Raw genomic sequence first — 13,431 nt, 5'->3', positions numbered from 1 at the left:
AAGTCTCATCAGAATGAGTATTTGAAGCTTAAGATAAAGATCAGAAAATCTAGCATATGCATATGTGTAGCAATAAATAATAATGTTTTAATCATTCAAAATTTACACAACCCTTCATAAAGTTCAATAAAAGGCAGAGCTGTACAACAAAACTCCCAAGGTGAAATCATGTAAAAGAAAGACACCTAAGATAGTATAAAGAATGCAGATTTATACAATCAATACCCACTACTACCCACCTTCTTGGTAGTAAAACTAGTAAAAAAATATTCCTAACAAAAAGCAAAAAAAGGAGAAGCAAAAGTGCCGACTTTTATTGGTATGACAAGGAAATTTTATAACTGTGGAGTGAATGAGATGCAAGTGAGAAGAAGCATTCACAAAGGTCTGAGCTATGTATCTCATCATCAGCCATAACCAGTAGTAGGTTTTACCCTACGAGTATGTGAAGGCAATCCCCAAAGCAGTAGAGAAGTCTACATGTCTATAACAATATCCCAAAATAATATGGTTTCACATCCACTACCACCATGGAGATTTCTTCTCACTATCTCTCTTGGATTTAGGAGTACCAGGGGGAAAGCGAGAACTTTGAACTGGTTGAGTATCAGGGTCGTATTTTTGTGTAGCGAGGTAAGTCAAAGCAGTGACGACATCAGCTATGACGGGTCGCATATTAGGCTGCTCTTGAACACACATTGCTGCAACAGCAAGAGCTTGGTACAGACCTCTTGCAGGATATTGACCTTGGAGCATAGGATCTGCCATTTGCGAAAATATCCTCCGGTCTTTAAACAAGGGTCTTGCCTGCAAGTAATCATGTGAGCTAAGAGGAACAACACATTCATTTCTAAAGATATGATTAAAGATAAATTTTGACACCACGTCTCATACTAGTCATTCTAATTACATGTTTAGTTCCTTAGAGAAGAATATTCAATAAGAATGTAAGGAGTAGGGATCTCTTATCCTCAATGGAGAATTACAAGAAAGATCACAATATTATCAACTAGATGGGGATTTCTTACCCAAGCAACCAAGTTCTGCTCTCCTGTAGCTCTTGAATTGTCAATTGCTTTCCTGCCTGTAATAATTTCCAGAAGAACTACCCCAAAACTATATACATCTGATTTCAAAGTCAATTGACCGGTCATTGCGTACTCTGGAGCACAATAGCCATAGGTTCCCATTACCCTTGTGGACACATGCGTGTTATCCCCAACAGGCCCGAGTTTTGCTAAGCCAAAATCAGAAAGCTTTGGATGATACCCTTGATCCAGCAAAATGTTGGAGCATTTCAGATCTCTGTATATAACAGGAGGGCTAGCTTTGTCATGTAAATATTCCAATCCTTTGGCTGCCCCAGCTGCTATTTTCATTCTTGTATTCCAGTCGAGTCGTTTCTTTCCTGGGGTAATGTCTGCAAAGTAAGCTTATGAAACTCTAGCATGTGTGAGAATAAATAGACAAATGAGGTTAATAAATGGACAAAATGAGATATATACCATGTAAATGGTCTTCCAAAGATCCTAGGGACATATATTCATAAACAAGAAGCCTTTGGTCACCATCAGCACAATAACCAGTAAGGTTAACAAGGTTAGGGTGATGAAGAAGACTTAACATCAAAACTTCAACCAGGAATTCCCTGTTCCCCTGCAAGCCATTACGATCAAGTTGCTTGATAGCTACGACCTATACAAACAAAATTACAGAATCCACAGTCAGCTTACAATACGAACACCGCCCAAAAATGACTCAATTAAGGTAAACTTAGATAACTATGACATAACTTGTGGGGTCTGAAAATAGATAGCAGTTGGTCGAAAACTCAGAAGATGATAAGCATGACAGGAAATGTACATTGACATGATAAAAAGGTACACTCAAACTTATACAAGCTGCTCAAAGCCTCATGTTCTTTTATAAAAGAATATTGCTAAGGGATAGTAGTGATGCCCAACACTACATTAGGTGTCATACCGTTATTGATGCAATTCTATATCGGGTCCCACATATTTTATATTTTAATTTAATGAGTAATATTGAAAACCGCTAACCACTCTTGAGTTGTCACCTCATTCTGGTGTTGAGCACCTTAAGGTGCCAAGGAACAATGTTCTTTCTAAAATGGTAAGTGTATTATGCATTGGACTAACCTGGCTAGTGCTTTCCAAACGCCCTTTGTATACTCGACCAAAACCTCCCTCGCCCAAGAGACATTCTGCCCTGAAGTTTCTGGTTGCAGCTGCCAACTCACGGAATGTAAATGTCTGTGCTGCAATGTGATCAGATCCTCCATTACTGGAAGCCTCCTTCTCATTTATGGATGAAGTTGTCTTGAAAATACCTGAGGTTGAATAAGGGAGACAATGAAATGATTGAGAGCCAAATGAAGTTTGGTTTTGTATTTATTTGGATTTCAATTTTCATAACAAGGAAAGCACAACCACAATGCCAAAATGATGGTTGAATTGTACGTTGACAATGAAAATCAAACAATAACAAATGCAAACTACTTAGGCAAATCACATTCCCATAAGGACAAGAGTTATGCCTTGTACATCTTATGCTCATTCATACTTGAATAACCAAATTTAAGTACTTATCAGATGTACAAAAAAAGCATCATAAACATGGAATAGTTTCCTCACCTTTAAAATTATGGTTCAAAATTAACAGAACAGTTTAATTAAGATCCAACTACTAATTCACAAATAGAGTAAGATAAGCTCTACCATGTATTACTATTATGAGTATACTCGTGAGAAAATTTGTATGGATTAATTTTTCTTACGAAGATTCCCTTGATATAAAAAATCTGAAATTCAATAGGTTTGAATATAAATTTATATATGTATATAATGATGTTTGAAAGTAAAAACCAATCTCATACCAAAAGGGAAAAAGATTTTAATTTCCCATAAGTTAATATTGACAAACATAACAAACAAAGGCATTTAAATAAATGCAGTGACAGAACGAAACTAATGAATCTCTTATTTCTGATCAATATACAACAAACCCAGATACCAAAAACAACAACGAAACCAGAACCAAACAGCAAAAGGGCAATTTAATTAATCACTGCAACGAATGAAACCTGTTATCAAATATCAAGCCTTAGCTACCTATTATTCAAAAAGAAAATATAGATATTAAAGATTACCTGAAGTGGGTTTGATCTGATCAACTGGGTTTTCCTGCTGATTCTTCTTCTTCTTGGTTTTAGCTTTACTGCTTGATTTTCCAGAGCAGGGAATCCAACCCATCTTCTTATTTATGTTATTTTCCTCAGGAAGATACAAAAGAAAAGTGTAATATTTCTTATGGGAAAGATAAAGAAAGAATCAATCAAAGCATGGAGCTCTTCAACCGAGCCAATTGCAGAGACCCAACACGAGCTAGACCAGTGATAGAGAGGAGTTGTTGTAGGCTTGTAGCACTTGTCATGGAAAATTTTGCCTCTTCTCTATTTTTTTTATTATTATTATTTAGAGTAACTTGTAACGTTTTTATTTTATAAATTTATTTATTACTTTAACTTGAATGATTAGGAAAACTCCTTTAATTCAAATGTTTGATTTTTCCCAAAACAAAAGAAAATTGTATTATTATTGATTTAACTCACTTGATTTTAGTCAATAATGGCTATACTATGTTATATGCGTTTAGACATATGTAGGATAAATAAATAAATAAATAATATGTATTTTATTAGTTAATTTTAACAAAAACTATTAATTAATTTTTTTTAATCAGAACCATTAGTTAAAAATTTATGTGAAGAATTTTCAAAAAGGCATATATTACATACTAAGTACATACTAATTTTCCAGTAATAATTTTGTTATTTTGTTTTTGAAAAATTCATTGATGGAATGAAGAAAAAAAATAAGAATAGTAATAGTATGTATCTAAAATAAATGATCAAATATTACATATATGATGTAATATTATTTTTTAAAATAGTTGATGTTTCTAATTTTGATAAATCTAATTAATTAGGCTAAACTCTTGGGAGGTGTTTGGTACGAGGATTGAGTTTGGGGGAGTAGAGTTAGAAGAGGTTTAGATTAAGGGAATGCGAAACTTAAGTGTTTAAAGAGGTTAAGATTACCCTCAAATCAAGCTAAAAAATGGAACCTACTTGGAAACATAAACCTTCAAATCATTAAAAATAAATTTACCAAACATGAGTTAGATTTGAAATTCTTATTCCCACAAAACCAAATCTGCGCATATGAATATCCAAAAATAATAGTGAATTGTCTTTGTTGGGAATAGAAATGACATCGTTTTGAGTAACATAAATGGGCTAATGATTGTATAATGGGCCGCCCATAAGTTGTGAGCTGGATATTACCATTGATGGCCCACAATACATGCGTGTTAAATGGATGGTTAGGATCATTTGGAAGGGCCTAAGGTGTCTCCCAAATCTAACCATAGATTCTCCATCTCTCTCTCTCTCTATATGTATATATTATAATATAGTAAATTTTACGGACAGCTGGTCATATAGACCCTCCAATTTTAACTTTTTGTTCTTATTACGTGACAAATATACATAGTAGGAATCACGTTTTAATATATAATAAAAGTCACTTTGAATTGGCGACATTTTCAACTCCTCCAATCCTAGTTTTGGTTTTGGGCAAAACATTTTTATTTCATTTTATTTTTTTCCTTTTTTATTTTAATTTGTTAAAAAGAGGGTTTCAAGTTCCTAAAAAAAATGAAGAGGGTTTTATGTGAAATATGATAGAATCTACTTTTCGATGGTTAATTAATTTAAATCACTCTAATTCTTTACACCAAATATTAAAAACTGTTGATATAATTTTCATAATTGAAGCACAATAAAATAGAGCAATAGGCATGAAAATCCATCTAATCAAATTCAGTTCCATTTCAAAACAAGGTTCATGAACCAAAGTATCTCATCTACTTCACCCATTTTAAACTCAAATATATAAATAATCTCTCATTTCTATTTATTTGTATACTTTAATTGTATTTGTATACATGGGCTTAGAATGTTGACAAACTAGGATAAATATACTAAATAAAAAAAATTTAAAAAGGAAAATAATGTATATCAAATTTTCTCACTTGTTATTTCCAGTAAAAATTCAAAGAAGAAGAAAAAAAAGGTGGGAATTTACCAAAACAACTAATCAAATCATAGCTCAAATAAGACTTCACATCTGTTCTTTATGCTTCATCAAAACTAGTTATAATTAATTACCACTAAAGATACTTATTTTTCTGTGTTCATTAAGACAAATAATACAAGTATGAAAGTAGAACAGTTAAGTGGAGGTGCATTAGATATACTTTCTTTTCTTAAAAAATATATATATTATTATATAATAAAAATTAAATTAAAAAATAATAAAACTATATGAGTTGGCTGGCTAAAGATGTGTTTCCAAAAAGTCAGTAGTCATGTGGTGTGTCTTTAGGGGCCTTAGTGTGAATCTCAGAGGACACAAGATTTGGAGTAGTCTTGATTGGCATGTCATGGTTATGTTTTCCCTCGTATGTTGTGATGAATGATTTTGGATCGTCTGATGCTCTTTCCACATGCTTCCTCACATTGCATTTCACACTCGTGCATCTATAGTAGCTTCTGCTAACACCACACGCACACATACATATATACGTGAGTAATTGTGAAAATAGACCTTTTGTTTTTTTAACTTTACTTTGCAAAATGACTTTTTTTTTTTTTTTTTTTGCAAAATAGCTCAAGAAAACTTGTCATGGTTTCGAGTGTGAAGAAATGATATTTTGCAAAAAAATTATAAAAAAAAAAAAATGTTATTCTTGTTATTTTGGAAAAGTGGCATAAAAAATGGTGTTTTAGCCAAACTTTTATATGGAACAATAAGTGATGATATAAGATGTTAACCTTGGATATGGATTGCCCTTTACAACTTTCTGCCCATATTTTCTCCAGCGAAAGCCATCCCCTGAAATGTTCTCTAAATCATTTGAATTTTGCATAACTCGACCTTCTTGAGTGCCTTCTCCTGCTGATGTTCCTGCTTCATGTGATTGATTCTCACCTTTCCTGAAAGACACCCAAAACTGTAAATATTAAACTTATTAGTATACAGTGACTCGAATTCTTTTGAGTTGTCCTAATAAGTTTGCGGCGCAACATTTGTAGCGAGCTTTAATTGTGTGAGTCTTTTAGAAGTCTGTGATGCTAGTGGAGATCGAACTTAAGTCCAATCTCATGTTAGAATAGGATTAAAATTCTCAATTCATCCATAAGCATGAAACAATCAAAAGCCCTTTGTACTAATTTTTTCAAATAGTATCTTGTGAAATTTTATTTTGTTGTATGTTAGTGTATATATCTCGCCTATTTTTCTAATAATATCCATATTATATAGCACACACATATATACATACATACATACATATATATATGTATTCTTATCTTTGATATAACGAACAAGAGAGTTTAGTTTACCTTCTTTTCTGTCTTGGTTCATCATCTTCTGCCTCAGGTTCAACACTAAAAGAATCATAAGGTTGAGAAGCTTTTCCTTGGCCAGAATGTGTTAATAATACTCCAACTTCCCCTTCACAACATTCATTTTTTTCATTAACTTGACTATGCCATAATTGGTGGTTGGCGTCTAGACTGGGGGCAGCATCAGCCAATGCTGGTGTCACAGACGAGGAGTTTCGCTTCGCAGGCAAAGGCTTAGAATGGTTGTGTTCACCCTTGTAGACAATTTCAGCAATCTGTCCATCCAAAGATCTCTCAACTTTCTTTTTCACTACGCAATTCGGATGCGTACACTTATAGTAACTTCGCGGATACTCGCTCCCTTTCACTTGTTTTTGTCCATATTTTCTCCAATTGTATCCATCATAAGAAGGCCTGTCACTATTTGCAATGGAAGGTAGAGATTTTGGATCCTCCTCCTCTTGGTTTTGTGGCTGGGACGCAATCTTTGAGGGCACAACCGTTTGATTAGTTTCAGCTCTTACTGAAACACTAGGGTTTAGATATGAGCTATGCTGTGATCTAAAACTCTCTTTCTCTTGCTGTGGATGTTGAGCTTGAGAATCAACCAATGAATGTGTTTGTTGGAAGCTGTTATTGAAGTTTCCCTAGTGATCACAAAAGCAAAAGCATAAGTTTCAATTCTTTCTGAAACTAGGCTTCCCACCTAACTACAAATTTTGGGGATCAAAAAACTTTAACAATTACTAAGGAGGTACCGAAAAGGGACTAGAATCTCAAATTTTGTGGGCACACACAGATCTATTTAAAAGTGAGGGGGAGCTTAAGCCCCTTTATTTTTTAATATTTTTAAATTTTGTTATCAATTTGTCAAACAAATTGAATATTACTCCCAAAATGAAGGGAAAAAATTCATTAAAACCCCATAGTGAATTTCTAGCTCTGACCCTACTTGTGGGAGGAAACTACATGCCTGACTAAGCTGCAATTCTCAATCCAAATGCTAATGAAAATCACAAGAAGTGCTCAAACTAACCATGTTCGCCAAAAGCGAAACGGTTGTCTTGGAAACAACTTTTGCCAATGGTTTGTACACCACAGTTGATCCTCCATCCGGCTTAGAACAGGCTGCAGTGCCACAAATCTCGGTGACCTGCGAATTATTAACATCACAGAATCAAAGATAAGAACATGGTCTCCATAACAACTACGATCTAGTTTACCTGAGAAGAAAGCAGCTCAGGAGCTGCGCCGTACACTGTCGTTGGCTTAAACCTCACTGTCTTCGGCCTAATGGCAGCAGGAACTGCAGCCTCAGAAGATGTGTTTGAGGGGGAAGCATGAATAGCACCTGCAAGGAGTTCTGAGAATGATCTAAGGCTTGAACAAGACGGCCTTGAAGCAACTGGTTTCGAGATAACCGTCCTCTCTGACTCCTTAAGATTCATTCTTATATGTAGTGATCAAATAGTAGTTCTTGAGCATGTTAATGAAGAGCCTTGAAATCCCACCATCTTAGTCTGAAAGTAATAAAAATGAAGCTGTTTTTGCTCCTTATTCAGCCTGCATGATATAAAATCATATTGAGTCAATACTTAGAACACTTGGTGTGCAAACATTTTGAATAAATTAAAGTACTCTACTTGAGTTAAACAAGGAATTGGGTACCTAAAAACCCCATGAAAGGAGAGGGTCTTACCATATTTTTCTCATCGAAAGAGTCACACTAATCAAAATGAACGGTACTCAAAAGAACCCATTAAACCTTTTTTTTTAAGAACAAATTTACCAACTTTAGATTTTTTTAGCAAACATAAACATGAAAAAATAAGGCAAAAGTGGTGGAACTAGAAAAGAAAAAAGTATGAACAAAAATCAGAATGATATGATAAAAAGAGCCGTGTTTTATCTTTCATAAACATTTTACAAATATATATATATATATATGCAAACCCAACAAATGACAACTCCTTAAGTCACTGAAACCACCATAAATGTCTCTGTGTGAGTTCACATGGGTTCACTATTTTGATTTTGAGTCATGAAATTGAAACAGACTACACCTAATTTTTATATCTTATTTTTGGTACAGACACTTGGAAGCAAGAAGAAAATCACTAACTATACAAAGCCAAAGAAATCTCTACTGATACATATAAATATGTATATATATTTATAAAAATGAAGATAAACAAACAGATGAAGAAGAGTACTGACTAGAATGACTTGAGAAGAAGGTTGTAACTGAGTCAGAAATCTACAGATCAAATACAAAATATATATACATATACATGTATCATAAGAATAAGAAAAGTAACATATAAATCCATGAAGATAAGTTTGAAAAGAGTGAATTACATTACCTTAAACAAGCTTATACACATACATACATATATATCACAACAAAATTCTGGGCATGTTTTATTCTGAGCTACAAACAACACAAAATCTCTCTCTCTCTCTTAAAGAATTTGTCTATAGTTTATTAGGTTTTTCAACAATACACAATTAGTATACAGAGAAAGAGGCAGAGAATTTTATTTTTATAAACTTTAGAAAATAAACATATTATTTTATAATCTATTTTTGGGCAAAATATACATAAAGCAGTTGCAGTGTTCCCCACAGCCACATGTAAAAACTGAGTAGAAGGAATCCAGCCATGAAACAACTACGGAGTCAATTTTAAACCATTGTTTACTGCGTTCAAAGTAAAAATAATAACAATTTGAAAAGAAAAACTGTTCTTGGGATTTTGCATAATAAATACTTTTGTTTGTTGAGTAATTTTTATTTAATTTTTACCCCTTTTGTGGGTCTCAAAAACTGTTGAGACTGTCGGTGACTTTATCAAACAGCCTTGTGTTACTGCCATTCCAACGAACTATCTTTTTTTTGGTCCTTGGGACTCTTTGTTCTTGTTGGTATATGTATACATATCCATATAAATCTATAGTCAATTTGATCCCAACCAAACTAATTTTTACTTAGATTCATTCTAGCTTAGGATGATTAAGGTTAAAACTGTACTAGCTCCCCACTCAAATTATTCTACTAAATTTTAGTGTCTCAAATTATTTATGGACCACATTTTTATCTAAATTTACAAGTTATCAATTCATTCTACTAAAAAAAAATTCATGTTTTACTGTTTTAAAATTTTAAAATATATAACAATTTTTTTATATCTTATTTTCTTATAGTTCATTATTTACTAATAATTTCTTATATGTACTATCTTATCTTGCTGAAGTATTTTAAGTAGGAGAAAAAAAAAAGAGGATACGAGATTATCAAACGAAAGAGAGATATTGTTATTTAAATTATTCCATAAGAAAGATTAAGGCCCCTTAATTTATTTTTAATATTTTTTAAAAAAAAATTATTTTAAATACATTTTTTGGTTAAATATAAATTTTTACACTGTTTTTATTTATATATTTTAATATATATTTATTATCAGGTTCAGAAATTATATATTTTAAAACTCAAGACCGTATTTATAGAAAAAATATATATATGAATTGAGTTATTCTTTTAAAAAAAAATCGCTTCTAAAAATAATAAAAATTGTAATATAGTTTTTTTACAGATAAATATCCATTTAAAAAACTAAATAAATAAATCTCATCTCTCTTCACCAAATTTTCTCTAGGTTTAAAACTCTTTATGGCCTTACCTTTTACCCTAGTGTTGCGGACCATGCTTTAGACTCATAGGAATAGGACCGTACATACATGCGCACATAGCTCTAGCTTGGTCCCAATTGGATTTGATTTGAGGGTAAAAGAGTAAATTCAAGTGAAGTTTCTACATATGATAGAATTACTTAGATCAATATAGTCTAGTATTTGATCCATTTCCTTAGAAATTTAAAATGAAAATCAACACCTAATTAGGATAGAGAAATGATAATAAATAACCCAAAATAATGGTCAAGAATATAATTTTAGAAAATATAATTTTCAAATCAAATGATTTGAAAATATTGAATTTTAAAATAAATTATAAATTTTTGAAATCTTGAATGATTGGGTATTTTTTAAATTTAACATTCCTATAATAGAAAGAAAACAACAAATTATTGTTTTCTCTTTTACGTAAGGATTTTAGCTCACTTTTCAAAAATAGTTTTTTGCTATTTTCTAAAACAAGTGTACCAATCAAATTTTCATTGGGAGTTTTCATTTTTTAAGTTCTGAAAATGATTAAACTATTTTTGAATCTACTACCAATCAACCCCTAATGTTCTCATTTTTAAAATTGTAGAGAAATGACTATTTTACATTGTTGATTACCTAAATTTTCTTTTTTCTATAATTTTTTATTTATTTAGGAGCGTATTACTTTTATATAGTGGTATATATATATTAGTTTTGTTTAATTAGTTTTTATTTTAAAGTTATATTGATTTTTTTAAGTTTTTATGAGTTGTTGGTATATTATTTTCCAACTAGTGTATATGTTTTTTGTGGTATGGTATATCATTTTCTTTTATGATATTTAGTTTTTATCTTATTATACATAATGATATTATATAATTTTGTATCATTGTATATACATTTTAATAGTAGTATATAATTTTGTTAGCACAGTATATAGATTTTTGAGTAATAATTTTGTAAGTTTTGTTGGTATATTATTTGTCAACTTAATATATGTATTTTGTAGTATGGTATATTATTCAACAACCCATAAAAAACGAAAAAAAATTAAAATAACTTTAAAATAAAAATTAATTAAATAAAACTAATATGCATATACCATAATATTAAAATATTTATAATAAAATAGTAATTTGCTAAAATGCATATTTGGTAATATGTAATATTAAAGGTGGTTAGATTAATGTATTTTCAAATTAAAAATATGGACATTTACTTACTTTTACACACCAAAAGTCATTTTGCATTGTGGCTCAATCAGGACGAGCATCAAGTTAGTAGTGTCTTGAAAATATGTTGGATCTTTCAATTAAATACTTTATCATATAATTTTGACAATTTATTTTGTGGACCAATCAATGAGGAGTTAGGTAGGTCTTGTTTAATGTAATAGATCCTTTTTTTTTTTTTGTCAAAGTGTAATGTTGTCATTTAAATAACAAACTTTAATTTTAAGTAAATTCTTTCTCAGCAGCCAAATGAAAATAGAGACAAGATAGATATATTAATATGAAGGTAGACTTTTTAATTCAACTTAATTTCTTAAGATATAAGCTAAAAAAAATAGTTGTATATAGTTTGGAAAACATCAATTTATCTATATAAATTAATAATTTATGTATAGCCTTTCATGTAGTATACAACCAACCTAGCTAAATTTTTTTTTCTTTTTGAAAATCCGCCAATGTTTGTTGAATTGGATTAAGTCAAGGCTTGACTTAAGGATGAGGCAAACCCAATTTAAAAAGCTTAAACAATATTAAATAAATATATCATCTAAAACGTTTGTTGAAGATTTGGGGTTAGGGAATACTATAATTAATCTAATGCCCTAATCTCTATATAAAAATATTTATATTTATGTAAATGAGCTTTCACATTATTTGAGAACTCACTTTTGAGGGTACTTATTTATAATATTTAATATGGAGAGAGAGATACCTTTTGAAATATTTAAAATATGATTTGATATTAATTACTATAACATCCCAAAATGTTTAATAAGGCTTAGTGCCTTGATTTGATTAGGGGCCCAAGAGAGCATTATTGAAACATTATCTGAATTAATTGAATATTTACATGATTATGTGAATTGCATGGGTTATATTATTATATGACTGATTATGCACGTGTTAAGTGTATTAAATGTACGAAACATGCCTGCTTTTATTTAAAGGGACATATTTGTAATTTTGGACCTATGGAGGGTCTAATTATAATTATAATTATATGATTGAGACAACATTATTATTTGGATATATTTGAGATATTCTTCAAGAGTCGGTCCTTTTGAGCAAGATAGCAGGCTAGTCACAACGAGGGATTTATACCTGGCTTAGGATGAGCCAAGGGGTATTTCGGTAATTTGGTGAGATTACCAGACTCACTAGAGTATGAGTCGTATTTTGGAAAAATTAGTGATATTCCGAGTTTAGCGGATTTAACTGAGAATTTTAAGTATAATGTGAGACGGGATTGTAAATTACGATTTTGCCCTTGAAGGGCTTTGAGAGGATTTCCGGAAAGTGAGAGCATTATGGTCATTTGGACCATGGTCTGCCTTAAGTTAGTTGAAGCTTAGCTCAGTTTAGAAAACAAACAGATAATCTCTCTCTTTTTGCTCACGTTCTCTCTCTCTCTCCCTATGTTGGTTTGAGATTTTGGAGAAATTCTTGATCCTAAGGGTTTTGAGGCAAGCTTTTGATGGGATTGGAAGCTGTTAAGCTTAGGATCCAGCTAGGAATCGAATTCCATCAGATGTAACTCAACTGTTTGAGTTCTTGGTTTGTTTTTTTTCTTTTAAAAAAAAAGTTTTGAAGTTTATTGAATTTTGATGTTCATTTGATTTTTAAGGGTGGTTTGCTGTATTTTCTAAGCTGTTGGGACCATTATTATGGTCGAAATAGGTGAAATCGTGTTTTGGGATGATTTTTGGGAAGTTGGTGATTCTTAAAATCGTTGGTTTTCTGGGTTCGCAGGGTTGCGCCACGACACTATTCTTAGACTGCTGTGGCCCTCATGAACTCAATAAACAGGGGAAGTCCCTCGAACTGCCTTGGTGCTGCAGTACTAGGCGATTTGCACCGCGACACATATCCAATGATTTTTGGGCTCGACTTCTCTTACTTGTGAAGCGTCGGGGACCTTGGTGGGGGGCGTTGCGGCTCAAATTGGGAAAGAATTAGAAGGTGGGTTTTGGGAGCTGGGAACCCAAACCTAAGGGCTCGAGAATGGTTCTACTACCCGGGTTAGTAGAATTCAGACACTTGGAGGCTA

The 13,431-nt window shown here is 31.8% G+C and overlaps 2 protein-coding genes across 10 annotated transcripts; both read right to left on the bottom strand.

Moving 5' to 3' along the window:
* Positions 1-36: 36 nt before the first annotated feature.
* On the bottom strand, positions 37-3,465 carry LOC133830959 (probable serine/threonine-protein kinase PBL7). Of its 3 annotated transcripts, none has more exons than XM_062261087.1 (5): positions 3,170-3,465; positions 2,160-2,350; positions 1,506-1,695; positions 1,029-1,432; positions 37-807 (listed from the first exon to the last, which is right to left on the bottom strand). In XM_062261087.1, exons 1-5 carry the CDS (start codon positions 3,270-3,272, stop codon positions 523-525), a joined length of 1,173 nt encoding a protein of 390 aa, XP_062117071.1. In that variant the 5' UTR covers positions 3,273-3,465; the 3' UTR covers positions 37-522. The 3 variants fall into 3 exon arrangements, with proteins under 3 accessions (XP_062117071.1, XP_062117073.1, XP_062117072.1); XM_062261089.1 differs by having other exon boundaries at positions 1,029-1,408; positions 3,170-3,464; XM_062261088.1 differs by having other exon boundaries at positions 1,029-1,420; positions 3,170-3,463.
* A 1,698-nt stretch (positions 3,466-5,163) lies between these two features.
* LOC133830957 (WRKY transcription factor 44-like) lies at positions 5,164-9,449 on the bottom strand. Of its 7 annotated transcripts, XM_062261084.1 has the most exons (7): positions 8,854-9,266; positions 8,708-8,747; positions 7,714-8,053; positions 7,527-7,643; positions 6,488-7,137; positions 5,918-6,079; positions 5,164-5,635 (listed from the first exon to the last, which is right to left on the bottom strand). In XM_062261084.1, the coding sequence occupies exons 3-7, from the start codon at positions 7,936-7,938 to the stop codon at positions 5,443-5,445; spliced, it is 1,347 nt and encodes a 448-aa protein (XP_062117068.1). In that variant the 5' UTR covers positions 7,939-8,053; positions 8,708-8,747; positions 8,854-9,266; the 3' UTR covers positions 5,164-5,442. The 7 variants fall into 7 exon arrangements, 6 of the variants coding, with proteins under 6 accessions (XP_062117068.1, XP_062117067.1, XP_062117066.1 ...); XM_062261083.1 differs by lacking the exons at positions 8,708-8,747; positions 8,854-9,266 and adding an exon at positions 9,296-9,449; XM_062261082.1 differs by having other exon boundaries at positions 8,708-9,266.
* Positions 9,450-13,431: the final 3,982 nt, after the last annotated feature.

This window comes from Humulus lupulus, chromosome 4, assembly GCF_963169125.1.
Source record: "Humulus lupulus chromosome 4, drHumLupu1.1, whole genome shotgun sequence".
NCBI lineage: Eukaryota > Viridiplantae > Streptophyta > Magnoliopsida > Rosales > Cannabaceae > Humulus > Humulus lupulus.
The sequence above is the reverse complement of the archived record's forward strand: the minus strand, read 5'-3'. Positions and strand labels throughout refer to the sequence as shown.

Bases quoted from the DNA above. Each gene is read 5' to 3' on its own strand.
- LOC133830959 (XM_062261087.1), bottom strand. From the start codon at position 3,272: ATGGGTTGGATTCCCTGCTCTGGAAAATCAAGCAGTAAAGCTAAAACC. The intron at 1,696-2,159 runs GTTAGTCCAATG...TTGTTTGTATAG, and splicing joins GTTTGGAAAGCACTAGCCAG to GTCGTAGCTATCAAGCAACT. The intron at 808-1,028 runs GTAAGAAATCCC...GATTACTTGCAG, and splicing joins AGCAGAACTTGGTTGCTTGG to GCAAGACCCTTGTTTAAAGA.
- LOC133830957 (XM_062261083.1), bottom strand. From the start codon at position 7,938: ATGAATCTTAAGGAGTCAGAGAGGACGGTTATCTCGAAACCAGTTGCT. The intron at 7,138-7,526 runs GTTAGTTTGAGC...TGTGATCACTAG, and splicing joins TTTCGCTTTTGGCGAACATG to GGAAACTTCAATAACAGCTT. The intron at 6,080-6,487 runs GTAAACTAAACT...GGTGTCTTTCAG, and splicing joins GAACCAAGACAGAAAAGAAG to GAAAGGTGAGAATCAATCAC.